At 38.8% G+C, this 26,146-nt stretch overlaps 1 protein-coding gene across 7 annotated transcripts in view; it reads left to right on the forward strand.

The window, feature by feature from the left end:
• The first annotated feature begins 6,688 nt into the window (after positions 1–6,688).
• cobl (cordon-bleu WH2 repeat protein) overlaps positions 6,689–26,146 on the forward strand; it is a 77,567-nt gene continuing 58,109 nt past the window's right edge. For 3 of the 7 annotated variants that reach the window (XM_066690640.1, XM_066690645.1, XM_066690642.1), the window contains exons 1-2: positions 6,690–7,042; positions 7,357–7,569. In XM_066690640.1, coding sequence (XP_066546737.1) covers positions 7,523–7,569 — 47 coding nt within the window. In that variant the 5' untranslated portion in view covers positions 6,690–7,042; positions 7,357–7,522. Of the gene's footprint in view, positions 7,043–7,083; positions 7,256–7,356; positions 7,570–26,146 lie in introns of those variants that run through there. The other 4 variants (XM_066690646.1, XM_066690647.1, XM_066690641.1 and 1 more) reach the window with 4 other exon arrangements.

Genomic DNA, 26,146 nt, shown 5'->3' on the forward strand with positions numbered 1-26,146 from the left:
TTACTGAGGCTTGTTGTCATCAAGGATCCTCACCTGAAGCTTCATCCACAGTGAGAAAGGATGGAGGGCAGGAGAGGCCAGTGAGAGTAGAGGAGAGACAGAGAAAGTATGGTGGGAAGAGACAGGGAAAGAGGAAGAGAAAGGGTAGAACTTCAGTTCAGAAGAGCCACAAACGACAGTTTAGTGACAGCAGTGCTGAAGGGGAGAGAGAGAGAAAGGTCAAGAGGTTGTGTAGCCCAGTCCTGTTATCCTCGGAAGAAGAGTCTCCTCCCAGCTCTCAGACTTCCACCAGTGACAGCCAGGGGACGGACAGTGGCACACGTCCTGTCCCACTCCCACCTGCCAAATTATCCCCAAGAAGAGGTTAGAGAGGACATAAATGAAATACCTGTAGATATATTCAGGCACAATTCTGTTTCATATTTCATATTTGCAGACCTGTCATGATCAGTTCACAAACAATATATCCCTCAAATATGTATATGTTTGTATGTCCTGGCCTTAATTTTATGAAATTCCTTTCAGATGCTTTTGAAAGGAAGTATTTCGAGACTCACAAGTTTATGCTGGATTCAGGAGGGAAGATGGCATTAAGGTGAGCTATATTCCTTCCAGAATGTATATCCACTGGTCATAGAAATAAAAAAACATACCTACATACATAAATAAACAAACAACCAAACAAATTAATAAACATTTTTAAATGGTTTATTAATTAAAATGTGCTTAATCAAAGTGAGAATGTGCTACAATATTCCATATGTTTCTGTTTCATTTTTATACATTGTTGTATTTTTTTTATATTTAGGTGGCAGTAAAACACATCCCAATTAGGAAAGTGGAATGGGATAAAGTTGTAAGTACATATTGAGTCTTTACTTACCAGTATAGATTTAAAATGATGTTTCCCATTGAAAGATAGGATTTGTTTCAATCTGATCAGTTTAACACTCTAGAACAGTAAGAATAAAACACATAACCTCTCCTGCCTAACTGATGATCAGATACAAACTGGAAATACAATTGTATAGTAAAATGGGACCAACCTCTCTGTCTTACACAGTGTACTTTACATGCATCGTTATTTTTCATGCTTTTCTTCATTCACAATTAGAAGCAATTTTGCAGCTGTTCAGAAGCTTTTCAATAGTGGACTTCTATGTTTTTATGTAGACTGTCGGGGAAAGTAGATTCAGACTTCCCAGGGAGCTGATCCTGATGAGGAAGGTTGGGTTTGGCAGAGCATCGTCAGGAGTCATCCAGCTGCTGGACTGGTTTCAGCGGGAGAACGAATTCCTCCTTGTCCTGGAGCGGCCTGAGCCGTGCAAGGACCTGTTGAGTTATTCTCGGCACCTAGGACACTGCCTGGAGGAGGCTGAGGCAAGGAGCTTCATGCAGCAGCTAATTAAGATCATACAGCACTGCCACAAGAGACATGTCCTGCACGGAGATGTCAAGGCCGAGAACATCCTTGTCGAGTTGGACACCGGCAAGATCTAACTCCTTGACTTTGGCTGTGGCTCCGTCCTGGATGAATCTGTCTAAAACACCTTCAGTGGTGAGTGTCGGTGGGCCCAAATGGTGTGGCCTGTATAAAACGACTCCCACTTGATATATCTGTAGAATAGATGCACAGAAGTCTAAATATTGACGTTAAACGAAAATGTTTGTGGCAACTGATTTCTTGCATCTACAGGCACACCTGACATTGAAACTCCTGAATGGATCCTGCATGCTGGCTACAGAGGAGTCCCTGCCACGGTCTGGTCTTTGGGAGTTCTCCTGTTTGATATCACTTGTGGAGAACTTCCATTTAAGACAGAAGAAGAGATCATAAACGGTGTGCTGGACTTCCCAGCAAATGTCTCCTCTGGTAAGAAAGAAGACCATCAGGTCACCTGAAATGCTTTACTGATCCAAGGACATCCCTCAACCCATCCCCTCCTTTTCTCACCCCACAGATTGCCAAAACCTGATCCGCAGCTGCCTGGCTCACTGCCCAGAGGATCGCCCATCACTGAAGCAGATTCTGCGCCACCGGTGGATGCAGTGAAGTGAGTGGTGGAGGATCTGTACAAAAAATAAATGCCTCCAAGGTGAATGATCATGTTTAAGCTTTGCACACAATGTAAACCAACAAATAACAGTCATATTGTTATAAAGCATGTCAAAAGAAAATACCTGCTTTTAAATGATTACACAATTCTCAATCAGGGTGGCAAACAACAGATGTCTTTTATTCCTCTGCAGGCATCCTCGTTTCTGCTGCTGGGACTGTGGCTGCCGGTCCGCCTTCCTCTGCCTCCCCCGGCCACACTCTGATGTCGGGTCATTGCAGTGAGGCACCTCCTTTCCTCCCCCTGAGGACCTGATCCTCAGTCATCCCCACTCCCTGGTGCTGCACCCTGGCCACCTGCCTGTGGTCCCAGGACTCTGCCTGCCCTCCATGTGCCCTTTGTCACTCGCTCTCTGTTGCTCGCTCTCTGTTGCTCGCCCTTTGTTGCTGTCTGGTGTGCTTTCCGGGTTGAATTCCAAAAGGGTCCTGGACTTGGTATGGCCATCCTTGGTCGACCCCTGGCTTCCCTCTTGGGGGGTGTATGTGTCACAGTGCTGGGCAGGGCAGGTTAACCTGCCCTGAGTGACACTACATTCCCCAGAAGCCTCGGTGGATGACCCTGGGGGAAGCACATGACAGGCAAGACTCCCTCCATTGGTTGGCTCCTGCATAAAAGCAGGAACTCAGCATCCTTTTTGATTGGTGATGCAGGAGGAGAGTCTGGAAGTGTTGTGAAGAGAAAGAGAAAGAGAAAGAGAAAGTGACCACATTTAGTTTAGGCTCTATAATGTGCTAGGGTTTTGTTTATAGTATTTGTATGTCTCTTGTTTTTGTTCATGTGAATAAACCTGCACTTCCTTCATCCTACTTCCCTGCCTTTGAGTTGCTCTTTCCTTAAGAGACCCCACCTATATAGCCCTGGCATCATGTCCCCCCACACAGTGCCACACATTGTTATTATTCTTGTAACCAACGTCAATTAAATATCAATGTAAATTAAGCACCTGTTGGCATAATTTATGGCAGGGTGTATTAGGCATTTTAAAAACACTGTTGCCCCACTATCTAGGGTTCAAGACTGATTCTGAGATTAGCTCAAAGCCAGGCTTAAATTGTAGCTACGCATGCTCATAAACAAGGCGCTACCTCCTGGAAGCAGACTAATAGGCATAAAATAAGCTTTACCAGGGATTTAGCATTTTTCCATACAATGCACATTTGCTGTGGATAGAATGTGAATAAATGTCAGACTTAAGCATTTAAATGTTCACAGATGTTTTTATGCTTTTTATTTGTTTCTCATATTCTGCTATGGTGGGGAAGCACGCTAGCACCCCTAGTGGATGATATGCCCCTGCAACTGATGTTAATAATATTATTAAAGAGCTTTCCACTTTTCACATTTTTCCACATGAGCTCCACTTCAGACACTGGTAAAATAGATGGCAAACAATGAAGTTTATAAATTATAAATTATAAAAAAAATGTCTGTATGTAAACTAGCAGGGGAATTGTAATGAAGATTGTAGTTCATATGAAGACTTGGGGGAACTATATGAAAATGTATCGTTTTATAGACATAATTTCGAGCCTGTTTATTATTATTATTATTATTATTATTATTATTATTATTATTATTTTCCTTGATATAGACTGTTGATTTGGGGTGATTGTATTTTAAAGATGAGACAGGTTTTCTCCTAATGAGTAGTTCTGCCTTGCTTCGGAAATTTTGGAATGTATGTTTTATCATACTATGCACACTGTATAACATTAAAAAAAACTATTTCAATTTAAAAACAAGTTACATTTACACACACACACACACACACACACACACACACACACACACATCAATCTATATATAAGTGAATATGCTTGTAATCAGCCAGGGTATTGGGTGATGAACTACATTTTGTTCATAGAGGGCACTGTTGCTCCAAATCTCTTACATTTGGAATTTTCATTCACGGTCAGTATTTAATTGTGCTTTATTTTCCTATACTTCCTCATAGCTTGTGATGACATTGAGATGTAGCTTAGTGTGAGCATCAGTTAGCACTTGACTTTTAGCACCAATATTGGAAACTGTCTAGCAGCTAATAGCTCAAGGGATTTGTACTAGAAGTTCTAGAAGAATATGCTGTGGATGTTATTAGAAAACAATATATAGACAATGATAGTAAATGACTGTAAAATGCGGGGAAAAAAACGTATAAATGTATTGTGTCGATCAAGCCTAGAAACAAAAACATTTTTTTTTTCCCAGGCCACCACATTCAGATAATATCAGAAATGCTACTAGCATTGACTGGGGATAGCCAGTTGGTGAAAATTAAGTCGCAATGTAAAATTTATGAAAGTTCTGCATTTTATCGAGTTTATATAGTGAAGAATGAACATAAATGTGTAAGATTAATATTAAAGTGATATATACTTTAGTATTGTAAGTACACCAGTGAAATTGACTAATGTAAAAAGAGGAGCTTCGCCACAGAAACTCTAGATAAAGAGCAAGACACAATTGTTGGTGGTAATGTATAGTATTAAATACACGTAGGTTGCAAGTATGTATGTTCTAAATATTAAAAAGGTCCACTAGAAAAGAGTATTTTATGAACAGGACCTTGTAGTGACTATTATTATATGTCTTAGTAGATGCCCTTATCCAGGTCAACATACAATTGTTGTGATATATGACATTCTTTTTTACATACAATTACCAATTGATACAGCTGGGTTTTTACTGGAGCAATCCAGGTAAAGCCCCTTGCTCAAGAGTACAGCAGCAGTGTCCACCACCTGGGACTGAAGCCATGACCCTCCACTCAAGAGTCCAGAGCCCTGACTGCTACTCCACCCAGTGCTGACTATTCATTATCACTGTCCATGTCCAAACAGCGAGAGATCACAGAGCATACTAAGCACATAAACCACATTGTTCAGCCTGTTACAACCAGCTCACTGAATCCTGCTTGAAAGAACTGAATGTGATTATTGGGTTAAAAGATATGCGTGATATAATTGTTTCCTCTACTCATTAAATAAATGAATTTATTAATGGAATAAAAATGAAAGATGTTTGGATTATATAGTAAGACCTTAACAGTTAAAAAAAGGATAACAGGCATTTCCAGGGTCCATGGTGTGCTGATGGCAATATGTTAGTACTTTGTGTAAATACTTTGTCTATGATGGAAAGTAGACTAACGGGCCTATAGTTCTTCCTTGTCTCCTTCTTTGCGAAGAAGGATGACTGTTGTTCCACTTATCTGAGATTGGTGTTATTCTGAGACAAGACTGAGACTGAACAGTTTTGTAAGAATCTTCTCTAAATCATCTCCAGCGTCTCTCGAGATCTTCACAGAGATTTCATCATCTCCAGGTGTTTTCCAATGTTTCATATTATTTATGGTATAAGCTGCTTCTTCAGGAATCACATCTTGTATCTCACGTGTTTATTGTGAACTCTCCCTGCTGTATCACTTCTATACTGTGTAGAATTATTCCACTCTCTTCATAATCACATCATAATCTTGACTTTTGATTGTTTTGCTGTCATTTGTATATATTATATATACAGGACTTGTTCAATACTTAGACCAACTAGGGAGTCACCAAGAGCACCATACTTTTGGGGGGCTGCCCAAAAATAGAGTTTTGAGGTCACATTTAAAATATATAAATATATCCTGAAAAAATCCAGACCGTAATACACCGATCAGCCATAACATTATGACCACCTGCCTAATATTGTGTAGGTCCCCCTTTTGCCGCCAAAACAGCCCTGACCCGTTGAGGCATGGACTCCACTAGACCTCTGAAGTTGTGCTGTGGTATCTGGCACCAAGACGTTAGCAGCAGATCCTTTAAGTCCTGTAAGTTGCGAGGTGGGGCCTCCATGGATCGGACCTGTTTGTCCAGCACATCCCACAGATGCTCGAATGGATTGTTTTTTTTTAATAACTTTAAGATTATTTTATTCTGTAGAAGGTACTCTACCTCATAATCTATATTTTGCCTTTCAATTACAATGGGTTGCATAGCTGCAAAATCAATCAGAGTAACAAATGCAATAAGGAAGTAAAATCAGAGAACAACAAGTATCAGTAGGTATCTGTAAAAGATTACAAAAGTGGAATGTGGATTTAATGGCTACTTATATAAACTGTGTGTGCCAGAAAGTTACCTGTTGAATACTTGCTGAGATAAACCAAGTTTAAATAATAGGATATATATAGCACATTTTATTACTTCTTACAGGTGCATTGAAATTGAAAGACTTGATTACTACTACTTCTACTCTAATAATAATATTACTAACTATACATATGCAATGCCTTTATGTTTACTATGAAAGAAGATAAATATAGACCTGTTTTAAATAACTTTGTTTGGTTTTCTTTCCTTATGTAAACATCATGATTCCTAAATGTTGTTCACAAGGGGCTGGGCGAAATTTGATCTGATTAACTATCAGTGGATCTCACTGTTTTATTTTGTAAAGCTGGATATGCAGACACAATGGGTCCTTGTTCTGGGGTTGCTTTAAAATCCCACGGACTGCTATGCAATTTCAAAGCCGCCCTTGACGGTCTCTGCGACAGGTAGCATGTGGTTAGTGTGATCCCTACTCATGGACTGTATTTTTCCCATGCACGCTCAAACCGAGGAAAAAGCATTGCATTTAGCCGAAGCATAACTGGGTGATTTTCTTTATACACTTTTCCTTGCTTGTTTTTCCAGTGACACTTGTATGACTAAACTCAAACGCGTGTAAAACCCTTCATCTGCTGCCTGCTGGCTATAATGATCTCCTTTGAGAGTGATTGACAGGGGAGTGCTGACGAAGGCGGGTGAGGGATAAAAGTGGAGCAACGGCAGACAGGCGAGGGACGAGTGTCTTATTTACAAACAAGGCGGTGACGGGACTGAAACAATGCACCCATAAGCAACACAGGAAACCGATGGCCAAGGTTAAGACGAGTAAGTATCGCAGGCGAGTGTGAAATGCTGTTTCTTTTGTTGGCTACTTCAGTTGTACGCGGTGTGTTTGTGTAGCGCTGTAACTGTGCGTCTCCACTGCGCCTGCGCACGGGACAAGTGTCCAGGAGCGCTACTGTGCTGTCAGCTTCATCTGCAGTTGCGCTTTGTTTCAGGTTATTTCTTGCGATAAAAACAAAACGCTTACATGTCCTGGTGGGTTTACAATATCTACCGTGAATCTTGTTTTTGTTCGCTTTGTCCGGGTTCATTGTACAGCAGCCGCTGACATGATGCCAACTCTCCTATGTTTTCAGTCAAAGTGAAGAGAAAGTGCCTTGTTTCCCCCCCGGCTCGCAGAGGTGTGAGTGCTAATGGATGCCCCCGGGTCCCAGCGCGGCGCAGTGCCCGTTTAAACCGCGACTGTCGCTTTGAAAAGTGGAGCCTAACAACAAACCCAGCCTGACCCAGCGCGAAGAAGACATGACGGACGCCGGAGCGGCCAGCGCTGCCACCAAACCGCCGAGCGGGTAAGACTGTCCGTCACGTTGCGCGCTGTGGCGGCTGGTGTCGTGTGTGTGTTGGTGTGTGAACCCGGACCGCCGCCGATGAGCTAAAAGTTTAAAACACCTGCAGCCGAGCAGCCCCTGCCAGGGACTGTACCGACTTTGATCTACACAATGCGACTGCTTTCTTACAGGGACGGCGGTGGGTCCGAGAGGCAGGTCGGATCGGCTCCAAGCCATCTGCTCATGTCAGTATTCACTCCCACTGCAGCCCTGGGTCTGCGCTTTCACTTACTTTTCTGTCCAAAACGGGACCTAGACCGTTTTAAACCCACTTTAAAGTCTTATTTTCTCCCACCTCGCCGTTGCTCCGCGTCAGTGTGTTTATTATTAGTATCGGTTTCATCTGTATATAGAAATTGACATAAGACTCAGTGTCTGTCATTAGCACGGTGGTGAAAAAGCGCACACTGCCCTGTTTCCCCTGGAATATAGACCCTTTGGATTTAGCAGCCGTACGCATGCGCAATTGAATTGAAAACAAAGATCCCTTGTGTTGTTGTGCTGAAGGGAGATCTTACCAATGGAGATTAATTGAAGTGTATTTTGACCAGCACATACATGGCATCTGCCATCTGGCACACCCTGAAGCATTGGCCCGTTTTGGGTGTCCTCTGCTGTAAGCAACAGCTGAGTGCGATTGCAGGCTGATGATTACAACTAGTATTTCATCAAGTAGTAATATTGCAAGACTGGCCTCAATCTTATTATTGCAAATGACTGTATTGCCGTTTTTGGTCTTTCAAAGGCTTATAATGAGGTTTTTAGTTAGTAAAGCCTCCTGAGATGTTTTGAGATGGGACATTTTAAGATTGCTAGTGATTATGTACTGTAGTTGTCCATGGTACCTGGCCAGCATCCAATAGTTTTCAGATGTATGAATTTAATATTGTTTTTCATTGTGCTTTTCACACGCACAAAATCACCTTGGTAAATGGGAAAGGCGGTACAGCATTACTTCTGTAAATAATTTTGACTGTAACAAACATTTCACTGAAACTTGCATAACTAGCCTAACTATGCAAAAATGGTTGCTTTATTAGGTCTGATAGTTTATTCAAAGTCTGTTATCATGTATTTAGAAGCCCAGTGTATTGAACGTCAGACCTGTCCCATACAACACATTGCCTGTCCTGTAATCTTTGATGGTCTTTGGATATTTTGGTTGGAATTGACCTTTTAAAGGGTTTCCGAATAAAACCAGGCATAAATAGTCTTGGGGACTCTTTCCATTATAAGATTAGGTCAGTAGAAGGCACACTCTTATCAATTAAGTTTTTGATTAGAATCAGTGATGGAAGTTGTTTGACTGTCCCTTGAGACACACCCCACTTTTTCATAATTTTAATTAACAACCCAATCAATTCCAGCATCTTGCCTAATGTGTTAAGTTAGGTGTATGACTTTTGTTTCAAAGAGAATACATCATTTTAGTATCCTGCAGGAGACACACAGACCTGCCCTATTACTACTTAAAAATATATTTACCTTGCTTTACCATTGAAAATATACATGGACAATATTATACACAATTATGCATTACCGATTTCTGCATTTACTCTTCCTGAAACACATTTTAATTAATGTATTAATTGGAGTACACTCTATCTAAAATATGGTTATCTGGCCATACCATTATCCCATGAATACTTTCTTTTGTGCTTTCTTTGTGTCCAAATTTGTACTCTCTCTATAGCTCTTTTGTGTTGTCTGTTGTTTTTATGGGCTGTAGATTCGTGGCATGTGGGAAATAAAGGGCTTTTTCCTGGGTGAAAGAGGAGCCCAGTTGTATGGCAACTTCTGAAGCTGCAAGTTAAAAGCAAGTTGCAAATAGAAAATGCCCTTCATTAAATGATCTCAGATGAGCTTGATAACACAATGTTTGTACGTGTATTGTTACAGTACAACGTTGAGTCTGAAGACTGGAATCATGTTAAGGGTCACTTCTGTTGTAATATTTCCAGCATTAACTTCCAGAAACCAAAAGGATAATATATCCCAAACACCACCCACACTTTCATCTTTGAATGAGATTAAGATGTTCAAAAGTAACAATACAGATTTCAGCAGTTGTTCATTTTAATAATATTATCCAGCTGACATAGATTGTTGGGTAACCTTCCAGAGTGTTTGTGATCGGAAAGAAAAGCTAACAGTATTGCCTGTCTAATCCACTCTGTAATTTAGGTTTTCTTGAATGGTGTTAAATTGCTGATAGTTCTGATTACAGTGTCAGTGATAAGGAAAGATGTATTCATTGAGTCCCCACCTGGTGTTTCCTTTTCTGTTTCGTATATCTGTGGTGTGGTTGTGCACTATTCAAAGAGATTTGATAAAGACCAAATATAAATACATTGTATAGCCTTGCTTAATATTAGCTTGTTGAATATTCATTATAATAGCTGACAATTTTCATATTAAAAGTTTTGTAGTTCCATCTTTTCCAGAAAATAAATGTGTGATTTCTCAGGAATTCCAGTCCTGTTCTTTTTTATTGTTATAAGCCACGTCCACTCATAACATTTTAAAATTATATCCAGGATTTTTTTGTAATGCCTATGCTTCAGTCATGCCTTTTTACTTCCAATTATCCTAGATTAAATCAAACCTTTTACCCACCCTAAATTTGTAAATTCCACACCCAATACTTGAGTCTAGCATTTTTGCTAGGGGCTTATGCCATCTTTTGCAGATGGGCAGCTGCCAACAAACATGGGGTGTGGAATTTAGAATTGAATTTACATTTTGATATTATCAGGGTCCACAATGTTTATATTACGATTAATTGCAGCTTCTCCTCTCTCCTGTAGTCAGCTGCCAGGAACACATTTAAAACTCTGTATATAATAGTGATATATTGAGTACTGGGATTGTTTGTCATTGAGGGCCACAATCCAACAGGTTCTCATTCTCTGTAAATCATAGAAAGGTCTAGTAAGGTTAAGAAACATTGTTTTGAGAGGACTTGTTGGAAGCTCAGGCCTCAGATGGAACTACAGACATGTCTTAATTGTGCAGCTGTCTGTTTACATGCACATTGTTCTGTTCTGCCAAGAAGTGTCTGTACTTATCTCATAAGACTCTTCAGATACAGTATATGTCTTTATTTGTGACTATTTTATTTCCAAAACTTCACTTCAGACACAGTGGATATGATGCATCTACTTTAGTTTGATGTATTTTACCATAGGTCAAATATTTTCTACTTTTGATTGCTTGAGAAATTGCTATATTAGTTTTGTAATTTCACCAGTGACCTTTCCCTCTTGCTGATTTTGGTGTCCCGTTGAGATCGTCGCGACATAAACCCGAGCGCGCAGCTCTGCTGTTTTTTCCATTAAGCACAAATACAAGCCTGACCGCTAAATGTGTTCATTTTCTGATGGAATAATTCACATATTAAAGTGTGGCAATAAATTCAATATAATAATAATAATAATACCAGAGTTTTGTGAGGCAAGTAAATGGTGCTCTAATTATGTTATGCTGTTTATATAGCAGAATATATGCTAGTGTGTGTGTCGCGCATGGATTCACACATTCTGACACGCAAAGTGACGCCCTCACGTGAAAGTGCGGCTTCGTCTTTTATCCACGTTTTTCTCTAAAACAAGAGCCGGCGCGGAGATTCACGACTAATTGCACCGCGTGGTCCTGGGCCCCCAATGCGCGGCCCGCGAGACGACACGGTCTCCCCCCCTCCGCTGTCACCGTCCCGTCCCGTCCCGTCCCCCCCGCTCGTACCGGAGAAAACCCCGTCCCGTCCCGTCCCGTCCCGTCCCGTCCCCCCCGCTCGTACCGGAGAAAACCCCGTCCCGTCCCGTCCCGTCCCCCCCGCTCGTACCGGAGAAAACCCCGTCCCGTCCCGTCCCGTCCCGTCCCCCCCGCTCGTACCGGAGAAAACCCCGTCCCGTCCCCCCCGCTCGTACCGGAGAAAACCCCGTCCCGTCCCCCCCGCTCGTACCGGAGAAAACCCCGTCCCGTCCCGTCCCGTCCCGTCCCCCCCGCTCGTACCGGAGAAAACCCCGTCCCGTCCCGTCCCGTCCCGTCCCCCCCGCTCGTACCGGAGAAAACCCCGTCCCGTCCCGTCCCGTCCCGTCCCCCCCGCTCGTACCGGAGAAACCCGCCCCCGCGCCGCTCTTGCTCTTCGCTCTGGCCGCCGACTTTTAGCAAAGACGGAAATCGGCCCGAGGCCGGACTTCATTGCGCGCCGCTGCGCAGTCGATACACGGCTCGAAGCTCAACTTCCCTGCGGACGAATCTGATGATCAAACATTTCCGCGATCGTATTGTTGCTTAAAATAACAAGTCAAGAGAGAATAACGGGAATCAAGGGAGGGCTTTGATTACACTATTTCAGAGGGCCCGCCGGGCAGGCCGGTGATGCATTTTGGTAGCCCGACTGGAAAACACTATAGCCCCGGGACGTCGGGCTAGCGATTTTAAAATAGCCTTGTGATGGACAATCAATGGCATGGCTTTAAAGGCAGTCCAGTGGTTGTGTTTGACTTCTTTTCTGGCAGAAGATTATCTGTCTCTTTAACTTTTAAAAACCAAGGCCTTGATCAGGAGGGGTGTGTATCCTTTAGTTTAGGATTGATTTGATGATCTTTTTAGAACCTTTCAGGACTATAACAAGAGGCAACAAAGCAGCGACAGCCATCCTTGTTGGTTATGATACAGGCCTAGTCCTTTCTGAGCTTTGATTAGTAGATTTATTAGTATATGTGTTGAATAATGGGATACAAGGTGGGATTGCCTCAGCAGAACCTGTAACAACACGAGAATATTCTACAGTAACTAAATGATAGAAATGTGTTGAATTGGAACACAACTTTGAAACATAAATGTTTCCTGACACATCACTTTTCTGATCTAGTTAATTGAAGGTTCGAGTATAAAGATTTGTAAAGTTTTTGTTACCAAAATAATAATACAAAAAATATATGTGTAATGTATAATAAGTATTATATAATAATAATAGTTGAAAAGATATCAAAGCTGTAAGGCCTATATTGTTTGGTAGAGCTGTACCCCAAGGGAGCTGTGTTCTTAAAAGCTCAAGGGATAAAACCACAACACTACTTTGCAGGAGATGAAATATTTTACTTTGTTGCTGGGTGACCAGCTTTTGAAACTAGAGCCTATCATTTTGAGTCAAGGTAACTAACGCATTACTAGGTTACCAGTGTGCAAAATTACAAATGTTTGCATAAAATCTAAACCCACAGACGAAATGTGGTTTGGCAACTGTTTGACAGAGACGTGAGCAGGGCCTTTAATGTCACTGTTGTTCTTGTGAGCGACAGCAGAACTCTGAATCTATTGTGGATAATTGCAGTGATTAGAGTAATTCATTATAGTCAGTATACGAGTGACAAAAATAAGTGTTAAAGTGTTTTAGATGTACCTATAGTGTACCTTAGGTGTCCTGGATGCCATCCTTGTTTTCTGCTGCTCTCTGATGTGGTGATTTTGTTGTGACTGCTCTGATAGACCAGTCTAGTCGTCTGGGTGGGGCAGAATACATTGCAGTATAATTATGAGGTCACTGTGCGCTTGAGAGCAGTTTCCTGTAGCCAAAATGTGGAAATTACTGGACTGCGAATAATGGAATAAACAGAAAAAGGGAAGTGAAATAATATATCCATTAAATATTGTTATTATGCTTCTGATTAGATTGAAATGGGCTGATAACTTGTCAACATTTTTAAAAGTTTTCATTCACAAATATCTTTACAAGTGCAACTCTTGTGGGTTTTTTTCGCCATCAAAAATGCAATGCTGTAGTCTGTTTTCAATCTCTGGTATTTCTTAATTACCATAAAATGCAGTAATACATGATATAAGACTTCTCGTTCGTGTTGATGGTCATTCACACCCCTCAACATCAGCAGCACAGCATCTCTGATTGGTCATCTCCCTGCTTGAGTCATGTGGAGAATGCAGGATTACTCAATACCCACTTCATTATTATCAGCATGCTAAGTAGGTTGCTTTCTGTGGCCTTCTCATCGTTATTTAGAAATGCAGCCTCCTCCTTTGGAGCCACCAGCTGGCTGCTCTCACACCGCAATTTTACAGCAGAGTCTCAAGTGACCTCTTTAAGCAGCGGTGACTCAAAGCCGGGGCCGGGAGACACACCCAGGGTATGCATGCTGTCAGGTTTTGCTGCCTCCATTTATCATGCTGACCCCATATTCCGTTACTGGAGTAAAAATAAGCAGTATGTCGGCTTCAAAAAGTGCATTCCTTCCCAGACGTGTATAACTCCGCCACTTCTTAATGGGCGGTTAAGTTGTATTTGCATAATTTTGAGAGAGAACTCAATTTGGATTCTGCAAGAAAGCTGAGACGCAAGGTATGCATATTGCAGCGTGCTGCCCTGCATAAATATAGTGTATGGCATTGCGTCTCGTTCCCTCTGTTTTATGTCCAACTGATCTTAAAAATATCTTTCTCTCTGGTACCTGCCTTTTACCTAAATAGCAGGGTTAGAATCCAACTCTCGTCCAGTAGAAAGTCTTCCGTTTCTGATAGTGCCTGTATTTAATTGGGCATAGGTATTTCAATCACCTCTCTATCCTTACAGTCATTTCATTAGGCATTACTGTTTAAACCTTTAATTTGCAGATATTTTCCAGTTGCAAACGCTCTTCTTTAAAGTCTTTTATCTTTTTAAATTAAATCTTTCCTATTCCAAATGGACAATAATAATTTAAAAAAAAAACCTCGCTATTTTACACCCGTGCAATGGGAATAAGAGTGCCTATGGCTGCCCCATGTATTGCCTATTTTGAGACTCTGCTGTCAGTGTGTTGACTGTCCTTTGCGGTATGGCGTGGGTGGGTGGAGAGCCATGGCCTCTGGGGTGGAGATTAAGCTGAGCCGGGCAAACTTGTGATACTTGAGATCTGCAGTCTTTTAAAATTGCTTTGAAAAGGTTAACAGTAAAGATGTCAATGCAAGACCAGGTTTATCATACTTTCTATGAGGTTGTCCTTTTAGATAAAATTATTATTTGTATTATTATTATACATTATTTCCTCTTCATCCACTAAAGATCAACCATTTGCAGCCTCTGTATCTTGAAGAACAGATGGAAACATCCCATAGAAATGTTGTGCATTCCACTAATTTCACACTTTGTAAAATCCACAGTTTGTGAACGTCATGTGGTTTTTAGAACTCCATAGCAAATACCAGTCCTATTTTCTGGTATGATTTATTTCTGCCCCAAAAATGCAATTGATCACAGACTGTAGGCATCAATGTTCTTTCAATTTGTGCAGGGCAGATTTTAGAAACAGGGTGTATATATGCATATCATCATGTTTCTAAGTGAATTTTAATTTAAATCTCTTAGTAGCCCTGCATTTGGAGGAAGAGGTTAATTATTTCAGGAGTCTAAACTGGTCATCACTTATGCTATCATTATTCTCGTTCGTTCTTTGATCTTATTAATAGGATCCATTGAGAAAACAGAGTGATGTAAATAAGGCCACTTTCTATGCCTTAGAGCATACACTTAATTTCTGAATTCGCTGTGGGAATAGACTCAAGGCTAATTGTTATTTCCTGCCATTGCTTTTCCATTTCCCTGCTCCTCTGTGCACTTGCCAGTGCTGGGTTATTTCACAGGACCCTGTGCTGTTTGTGCAGTCTTGTTTGTTGGAACAGCTTTTTTTTCTTTCTTAATTAACACTGCACTGATATTTCACTGAAACTTACCTACAGCCTAATAATAAACTTGTATCAATATGCACTTTGTATGAATCATTTTTTTGATTTCAGGTTAATGTACTAAAAGTGTATCTTTTCTTTGTGCATGTAGAGTTGTAGTGGAAGGTAACGCCCTTCACTTGTAACAATGTTTTATAGTGCTAGTCAAACATTCCCACAATGCTTTGGTACATTTTTAGGAAAGTGTGATAATAACCAAATTATATTATCAGGAACCTTTTTTATACTGAGCATGACCTATGATCTTGCTGACGAATGTCTATGTGGGGATTAATATGCAGTCATGGAATCAAAAAGCTGACTAGTAAAATATGTACGAGTCTTACCTAACTTTCATTCGTACATCTTAAATCAGCACCCTGGGCACAGCTGCAATGGAAACGGCCTACCTTTGTACCGGATTAGCCGAATAATATGATAAGCAGATCTCTGTTATGACACACTGTATAGGGTGTTTGTGTGTGTGTTTGGGGTGTGTGTGCAATAGCCCTGCAGTGTCATCAATGCACACATGCTGCCCTTACATGGAAACATGAAGAGACGAATAGAGTTCATCCAGGGAGAGGTGGGGCGGAAGTAAGAACACGGACAAAATGCTTTATAAAATCACTTAAACACAAAGGCTGCTGCTGGAAAATATTTGGATGTTTTGGAGGTGGCCCAATAATCAAAACCTTGTAAATTATGTGCATAAAGTGGGAGAACAATACCATAATAAAATGTAGGAATGTGTCGGATAGTTTTTTGAGAGCTTTATGTTTTTGAAAACTGATGGTGTAAGGAGGTTTAACTCCGATCAGAGCCCCGAAGCCACGTTGCTAACTGAGGACAATTGCCGAAAACGCAAGGTTAACCTATAAAAGTAAATAAAAACGTCACATGAACAGCTTTAACAGTGCACCACATGCGTTTTACTGATGAAGAGGCAGGTACTAGTATTTCAGGGTTGTCCCTCATGTCTTCTTAAATTATGCTGGAACTTGAGTGACCTAACAGATGTAGATCAGCACTGACTCGGGAACGCCGGCTGAAAGGAGTTAGTTTTCAGAAATCAGTTGTGAGTGACACCTGTTAGTGGTAATATAGGACATACAGCTCTGCATGATCAAATGAATGGAGGACTGAGGTATCCCATTTCTCTGATTGCCAGGCGCTCTGTGGTAAGAAATAACGTTCGCCATTCAAGTTTACCCCCAAAGGTCTTGGACCAGTGTGGTGTTATGTGACCAAGGCTGGATAGCGAAGTTCTGGGATGTTCAGACACTGTAAGCCCCTTACATCCAAAGCCTGTGTGTTACCATGATAAAAGACTGTCCATTAACAATTCTTCATAAATGATGAGGGTTTTGATGCATAGCCCCACACCTATCTATTCACTCAATTCTATCTATTTATAGATTACAGCAGTATTACCAAAGTGGATATGTTACCTACAGCAACCTGACATTTGCTAAAGCTTTTTAGATCCCCCTTATAGTCCTACTTTGGCAGAACTATATTTTGTCCAACCCTTGCAAATAGTCTGCATTCAACCTCAATCTTGGTATCTTGTGAATTTCTTCCACACTTCTTAGCAAGGAGCAGTAGTTGTACAATCGTATTTCAATATTGATATATCATTGGAATACCAAAAAGGTGCTAGTTATGCTGTAAAAATAAATATAATAATAACAATCCTGGACTGTCCTGGTACCCTTTGCTTTGTAATTTTCCAGAACATGTCACAAGCTCCAAAGGGGCGTGTTGAAAGGGAGTGCAGTCATTATTCTTTCAGATATTTTAAAGGGTGGGGTTAGTCGGATGAGTCGTTTGAAACCCGAGAGTGAAGGCAGATGCTGAATTAGGAAGCCGCATGCCTAGTAACTGCAAACAAATGCCTGCATGGAGTCAGATATCCCTGGATACGTCTGGGTCATTCAGTTTTCGCGTGCAACTTCAATCATAAATGTGCAGCTGTTTCAAAATAGAAAGGACCAAGCTCTTCTGTGTAAATATAGGTTGCTAAGCGAACACCATGAGTCTCCCTGCGGCACTGACACATTACTGTGCAAGCTGAGGACAACAGCTTTCACTCGCTGCATTGTGGGGCCAGAGACAGACATCTGAAAGCTGGCATGCAATCGTCATTTTGCCCATTCATCTTGAACTCAGTGTCCATAACTGCTGCTTTAAGTTGCTTAAATATATATTTTGAAGAGGATACTGTACATATTTTGCAGGCTTCTGAAACATTTTTGGCTTATTTGTGTTCTGCAGTGGTCTGTGTAATATAAATATAGCAATCCAACTGCAAAAGGAATTTAATTAACCATAGACGTCCATGTTTCTCGAGAATAGATGTGTTTTTCTTTTGTCATACTGCATTGTGAATACATCTTCTTTAAACAAAGCTAGTGTACAGCATGGGAACTGCTTACCTCTATGTAGAGGTGCATAACAACAACCAATTGCTTAGGCATGTAATGAGCAGTACACAAAATTAAAGACATGCCTTATTAAAACTGAAATCATATCAAGTAACAGTTAAATATGGACCAGTTTAACTATTTACCATTTTCTGTTTGTTTCTGTTTGCAATATAAGGTTTTGGTCTCTTGGTTTAGGAATGCGTGGGTAAAAAGATGAATTACCTTAAGATTTTTGAATGGACCCCTGTTTAATTGATATAAGAGGCCCCTTACAAGTGCAGCTAAATAAAGGCACGATTGTTCTTTGCTATGCAGCCTCGCACACTGAACACTCTGCAGTAACACAATGATTTTTTTTTATAATTCAATGACATCTCATTCATTCAAAGGGTTGCAAAATATTCCAGTATAGATCTGTCTGCTTTTAGGTTTTGGAACCCTTTCCAGTAATTTTTAAAATAGATACCATTTTAAGTTTTCTGGATATCTGAATGTTAGTACATTTCAGATTAAATAAACTCGGATTTAAGAAACAAAAACAAAATTCCACTACTACTGCTATATTACGATTATCTTTTTCAATATTGTATTAATTTAAATCATAAAATCCTATTCATTTGTTCTGTAATACATCAAGAGTAATAAAGGGTCAATATAATACACAGGCTAAGTTGACAAAGCTCTTGGAGATGTGTCTTGAGAGCGTGAGATGTTGAATCAGACCAACACTGTGCTTTCTGTAAGCAAACAAGGTGTTCTTATGCAATAGACATGATATCGTGCCATTTATGTATGAAATGCTACACAAAGAATGGGTTTGTGAGCTCAAAGCTTGATTTACTCCTCCATACTAGTTTACCAAAGTACACCTCCCTGTGGTCTTTTCAATTTCTTTGTGTTCTTTGATTCATTGTCATTTTATTGTTATCTTTGTCTTTTTGTCTTGTAAAATCTGTAAAAAAAAAAAACAATCTGCATTATCCCTGCATTCTAAAAAAGGGTTCATCCAACACAGACTTCTTCAGTTATTCTGTTACCTCGAACAATCAAAGAAATCTAACAAATTAGCTCTTCTATTAGCTCACGATCTGATTGCAGTGTGTTAATAGAATTCTGTGTATTTTTTCCAGTTTCTTTTGGTTTGTAAGTTATTGCAGAGGTTCATTTTTAAAAGATATAAATATTTTGAGGTCAATTATCCAGGGTAAATCAAGCTTTTTAACTGCAATATACTTTTTTTAGTTTTTTTCCAGCCCATAGGAGGAGTATTTAACTATATTTGTTTCTTTAATCAGTTGATTTATGAAAAGTATTTTTTAATATAATTGAACATAATAGTTTGAGTTGCAACAGAGGAGGAAGAAAGTCCACCAATCTCAGAACATACAGCTCTGGAAACAAATAAGAGACCACTGCAAATGTTTCTTAAATCAGCAATTGTAATTCGATGAATTCCAATGCAGTTGCAAGTAAAGGTCTCTGAGATTGTGCATCATTTACCACACTCAGATCATTATAATCTCTTTCTCTGAAGCCTGGAATTCAGATTAATACTTTCTCTGCTTAGTTCTTTATTTCTTGGTCGCGCCATGTTTGGTGAGTTAAGCAACATACTTTTTTCAATTATGTTTTCACTATATTTAGAAACTTAAGGAATATACATCTTTAAAAGGAAAACAAATATTTATCTGAATGTACTATCCTACAATGTATTTGCTCTCCAAATCCTATTTGTTAAAATAGTGTATGTGTGTGTGTGTGGGGGGGCTACTGAAAACCGAGACCTTGAATCTAAATTTAAATAGAAAGAGGTCTTTGAGTAAAGAAGATCTCAAGTGGAGTTCTCAAATCACCCTTTAAGACCGTGCAGAGTAATTTATACTGGCAAGTCAAACATGAGTAATCAGTAGTTTTTAAACCAATTTGTATGATTATTTCCAGGATATGTAGATATATATTAATAATTCATTTCTGTCCAGCAATTGTTAACTGTAAATGATTTTTTGTAATCCCTTCATGTTGATGGTGATTTGTGCAAGGCAAACTATTTCAAAATATATCCATAACTCGTATGATTGTTTTGGCTTATTATTTTGGATGGAAAACTAAAGTGTGATCACACTGTACTATCACAGTATGTCACACACCAACTGTTTGGATTTCTGTCTCCAGAATAGAGAATAATTGGAGTCCAAGTGGCCCATCTGTTTAGAGAATGCACTTGTGTAATCTGTGTTTATCTACGGAATTCCACTTGGCTTACTTGCAATCTCTCCTCAGTTACACTAGTTTCCTTCATAACGTGCTTGTTTCGGTTGAATTAGCAGATATCAGGTTGTTGCACACTGGGACCTATTATAAATATTTCCAGGTAAGTATTTTAAACCCCAAAGTTTCTGTTTTATACATTTCAATAGTGCATTATCTAATGCGCTGTTTCACGGATACCTTTTCATCATTCCTTCTTTCATCACTCCAGACTGCTGTACTTCTCAGTTACCTGTAATGCTTAAGCCTAATGGTAAGAAAAAGAGACTTTTGTTCAAATGAATGTTTCACTATCTTAGCAATGGGTAACTCAAGACTTTAGTCTACAGGTATTAAAACTTTTGGATATAGGTAGTTTACAGCTCTGAAAAAAATTGAGACCACTGCAAAATTATCAGTTTCTCTGGTTTTACTATTTATAGGTATGCGTTTAGGTTAAGTGAATATTTTTGTTTTATTCTATAAACTACTGACAACATTTCTCCCAAATTCCAAATAAAAATATGAATGGAATGGAATGGCTGCCATACATGTAGAGATGCTGATTTAAGAAAAATTTGCAGTGGTCTCTTAATTTTTTCCAGAGCTGTATGTAACAGCATAAGTTATTTCATTACAGCAAACTTGACTCAAGGTGTATTAAGTAATTAATATACAAACAATTTTGAAACATTGGAGAAACTGAATTTGTTTATAGGCATCTGCTTCAAAACATCAATGAATACAAAAGCAGATGGGTGAGACGTATTTTCAACTTGTATGGGTCGCATTTTGTAATATTTGATAAAATCTCTTACTGCATAATTATTTAATTAACCCATCATAACTTAAACTTGTAAATTAGACAAATTGGGTATATCGTCGTTGTAAAATGAAATGTATTCATGTAAATCTATGAATTGGAAATGGTTTGATTATTGACAGAGAGAGAGATACTAGTTGGGGTTAATATGAAACTGAGGTTAAACTGCACTTCCCTTCAGTGATTTGTGATATTTAGTCAACGGTGTAAAGCTGACATGCCTAAAGAGCTGGGATAGAAAACAGAGCCCTTGAGATTCCAGTACTGTAACTCCTCCTGGGTTTAACATGCCCAGGCCCAATCAAACGTTAGGGTTATTTTAAACCGGGCAGATACTAATTTCTGAACTTTAATGAGTCTGTTTGTTCAATGAATTACAATGCAGTAGCAAGTAAAGGTCTCTGAGATTGTGCATCATTTACCACATTCAGATCATTACGATCTTTCTCTGAAGCCTGGAATTCTGCCAGTAGACACTTTATTATTTTAGTTTCTCCCTCTGTATGGATCTATGTTTTTGTTTATTTTTATTCTTGTTATATATTTTTATTTTTCTAAATGGTAAACTGTAGAACAAAGTAACTGCTATGTTCTTCAGCTGAGTAATTTGGTTACTCACAGTTTCCTCATTAAAATAAAAACAGATAAATCCTTAGTTTCCATGACCACAGTTTCCCAGTGAACTATTGGCAGGCATAACCAAGGAACTACATGTTTTGCAGTCTGCCTTTGAGTCAGCGAGGAAAATCCATCGATTTATCTTTTCTAATATATAAATAATGCAGTTATATATTTTTGTTGTTTGATATCATTTTAACAATTTTTTTTACAATATACAGTACATTTTGGCCAGACAGTTGCACCAAATACCTCAAGTATTGAAAAGCAGCACTGTCTTTAATGTGTTAAAGTACTTTGTGCAATGCATGGGTCCTACAATTATGGTTTTGCTATAAGTGAGATGTATAACACTCTTCCAGATCAGTTCTATCATCAAAGCAACTTTTAAAACTTACAATTTTTAAACTGAATTTTAAAAGTCAGCATGTATGCACCTTCAGGTTTTCAGGATGTATTGTGTAGCAACTTCTTGGGTTGCAGAAAAACTACAAATTTACATCATTTATTTTCCCCTCGGCAACTCAAGTCATTATTATGTTAGTGTTAGTGTTTCTTATTCCATATTCTATTTGCTAGTTATTATTGTTTGCGTAGACAACATGAAGTGTTGCTGTGTCCACGACTCCGAGAAAAATGGTAAAGACAGTTTATTCATCTCCTTTCCAACAATGGGAGATTAATGCACAGCAGAGATGGCTTTTGCAAGTTAACAATCCCACATTAAAAAAAGGGAAACTGCAATCCACAGCGATCACTTTGATCCCAGTGCAATCCGATATTTGCATCACTAAAATAGTTATTCCTTTGGTATTCATAGAGTATGACAATTTAAAAAAATTACTATTTTCATGAAATGCATGTAGTTTATTTAACACAAAAAACAAATATATTTTTACAGAAGCATTTGTGTAACATTTTATTGTTTTAATTACGTAAATTATGGTTGATATTTTGAAATTTTCTTTTCGAACACACAGCACACCGCATAAAATTTCAATCTGATTAAATCAAATATATAGGTTATATTTCATAGTTTAATTATACAGTGGCCGAGTATAGTATTATTTATCATAACTGAATGGTTGTGGAGCAGAGTGATGGATTTAGGTCACAGACCCTTATGAAGTCTAATCTGTTAATCTGATTCACACACCAACAGGTTTAAACAACAGACTGCATTTCTGAATACTAAATACCTCCTGTTGATTAACTAGTCTAGTGTAAGAAAGTACCGTTTGTCAAACATTCTCTCATCTCTGCAACAACAAACCATCAATCTGTTTACTAACATACTTTTAATACAGAAATACGACAATTAAAATATTGAAATCTGTTGTACAGTCCGTGAATCATTGTTTAGGAATACGAAGACTTCAAAGAAAGAGGCTTTCAAATGCTAATGGAGAGCTAATTTTGAATAGTTGAATAGTCCATATTCATAAAACTTTAGTGTCATGTTATATTTACCACCTTTTTTGTGAACTCCCAATCTCTACTAAATAAAATAAACTAAAACAAGTAAATTAAATTGTTTTAACAAAACTTCAAATGTTTTACAGTGCCTATAGAAAGGATGGCCTTAATTAAAATGCATAAAAGTGCAAATATATATAGCCTATATTTAATTTATATACACATCCTACCCCACAACTTCCAAGTGAAACAAATATTCTAAAATAAAATATTAATTTAAAATAAAACCTGAATTTATTTGATACGTGTCCATCCCCCTTGGAATAGCAATCCTTAATTAGTTCAAAATCACACAGCAAGTTAAGTTAAATTGTAGTGATTCACATGATCAGTTAATCAGTTCCTGTAGGTTCCCTCTGCTGGGAAGTGCAATTCAAAGCATCAACCATGAGCATCAGGAAACTTTCACATAAACTCTTGGACCAGTTTGTGAAAGGCACAGATCAGGGAATGGGTATAACAAAATATCAAAGGCCTTGGAGCATGCTCAAAGCAATTATTAAGAACTGGAAAAACCACTTGGCGCCACCAAGACCATGCCTAGATCCGGCCATCTCTCCATACTGCATGGCTGAGCAAGTAGACTGATCAGAGGCCAATGGCAACTTTGCAAGAGCTATAGACTTTTATGGTCAAGACTGGTCAAAATGTGCATGGCACAACCATATCCCAAACACTCCACAAATCTGTCCCGTATGGTACTCGAGAAAGCCCACCTTGAATCCCTTTTGAAGTATGCAAACAAAATAAACACGGACAAGGTTCTGGTGCCATGTGGCAAAACATTTTGAGGTCAGACAAAACTAAAAATTGAACTTTTTTGCTTAAATGCAAAGTGTTATGTTTGGCTCAAACCCACAGAACACCATCGCTACTGTGAAGCATGGTGGTGGCAGCATCAGATTATGGCGGTGTTTCCCATGAGACGGGGGCACTTGTCATTGAGGGAAATTTTAATAGCGCAAATTATAGAATAGCCAAAACTATACTGGGGTGGCTAAGAAACAAAAGCTAGATATTCTTGAGTGGCCCAGTCAAAGTCTCGACTTAAATCCAATCGAACATTTGTGGCATGACTTGAAGATTTCTGTCCATCAGCACTCCCAATGAACATGACAGCTTGAACAGTTTTGTAAATTTGCCAAAAAAAGGTGTGCAAAGTTGGTAGAGACCTACAGACTCACAGCTGTAATTACTGCCAAAGCCAAAGGATGGATTCTGAGGGGTGGAAACTTATCCAATTATGCTATTTCAGTTTTTATATATAGGCCTACATTTAATAATTTTTTCCATTAACAGTGTGGTGTATGGTGTGTAGATAAGTGGAGGAAAATTACACATTTAAAAGCATGAAATCTGTGAGGCACTGAAACAACAAAATCTGGAAAAAGGAGTGAAAATAAGGATATATGTCCCTGCAAGTCATGTTATATATATATATATATATATATATATATATATATATATATATATATATATATATATATACATATATATATATGTGTGTGTGTGTGTGTGTGTGTGTGTGTGTGTGTGTGTGTGTGTGTGTGTGTGTGTGTGTGTGTGTGTTAATTCATACCTGTGTATGTTCTTATAACCTAACAGAATTGACCATTTAGAAGGGAATACTACTTTGGCACCCTCTAGTGCCAATAAAAGTAGACGACCTCCAAATTCCTACTAATATATTCTAGTGGTCAGACTCTGTAAAACTAAAATATGACACATTTCCACACACTTTTGTGAGGCTAGAAATAATCACTTACCAAAAGAAAATGGAAATAAAGTAAAGATCTATTGAAATTACCAGTTTATTGACCTTAAAAATATTCTAAATTATACATTTAACCTCTACATAGAAATGAAATATTTGAAAACAGGCTGTAAATTATGCTGTGAAATGAATGTACTCATCATTTGTATTGTAAATAAGAAAACTGTATAATTCTTAGCATATGTGTAGGGTCGGGCTTGGTTTGGGTTTATATCTTGCAGTAGATTTAAGCTGGGCCTTGGTTTATATCAAGTTATAGTTCAGTATGTAAGTCACAAAAGCAATGTTCGTTTGTTTTAGTGCAATATTTTGAGTAAGTTACCTACACATTTCACTAAAAATAGTTTAGGGGTTTGATTTTAGTCTGGGCCTTTTCACTGGGTGCCCTGGGTTTCTCCCACATCCCAAAGAGGCTGATTTACAGTGTGATCCTCTCCTGCATAGATGAAATGACAAAAGGTAAAGGTCAAAAGTAATCGAGCTAAGATGGAAGCAGAGTATAGAAATCTCTTGTAATTCTTTCTTTCACGGCTGCCCTTGCTACCTATTTTTGGACGTGCTATGGTCGCTATTTCCACAGATGAAGACTGAGCTTTCTAAACTCACTAGAGTTTTGGCAGAATATGATTTTGTTATTGGGGGTGGCGGGGTAGACTTCAGATTTTAAGATGGAAACAACTGTTTTGATTTAAGTGTCAGATTTACTCCAGTAAGGATATCTGTGCTGAGCGCACACATCTGTCTAGTGAACGTCTGCTATAAATTAATGGACCTTCAAGCACTTCATAGAAAAGCCATTCATGGTCGTATTCTTCACAGGAAGCTGAGAGGCTCTTTTTTGTAAATGTGTTTCCATGGATATTTGTTTGTTCTTCCCACAAAAGTCAAAGAAACCTAGGCAGTTTTAAATTTAGACTTGCTAAGCTGAATATTACAGAAAACAAATAATTTACGATGACAAATGGAAATATACTGTAAGTTCCATAATTCCACAACCACAGTAAATCACAAGAGACGTGTTTAATATTTTTTTGTTCTATCGCACACTGCTTGGCACTATTATAAACCATTCTAGAACATTTTTTGGAAAGGCACCTTTTAATATTGGGATTGTTCTTCCTCATTGTTTCCTGCAATTAAAAAATAATTGTCCCCAAAATGTTTTTTTTTTTCTCTCTTACTAAACACCAGTAGGTTGCAAACCACTATTTTAAATTTTCTATTCATTTTCCCTACTGCAGGATTTTTTTGATGGACAATAAATGTCTATACTAATGCAAATCTGGCTTTGTTATTGTGCTTATTATTTTTCAGTAGGTAGAGAGCTGTTGTGAAGATCTCCCTATGATTAATGAAGCCACTAAATCCATCTTCACTGAATCTGAGAAGTGGAATTTAAAGCAGAAATCATTACAATGAATTGTATTACAAAGAAACTACAGAATGTTGTGA

Source organism: Amia ocellicauda, chromosome 18 (assembly GCF_036373705.1).
Source record: "Amia ocellicauda isolate fAmiCal2 chromosome 18, fAmiCal2.hap1, whole genome shotgun sequence".
Taxonomy (NCBI): domain Eukaryota; kingdom Metazoa; phylum Chordata; class Actinopteri; order Amiiformes; family Amiidae; genus Amia; species Amia ocellicauda.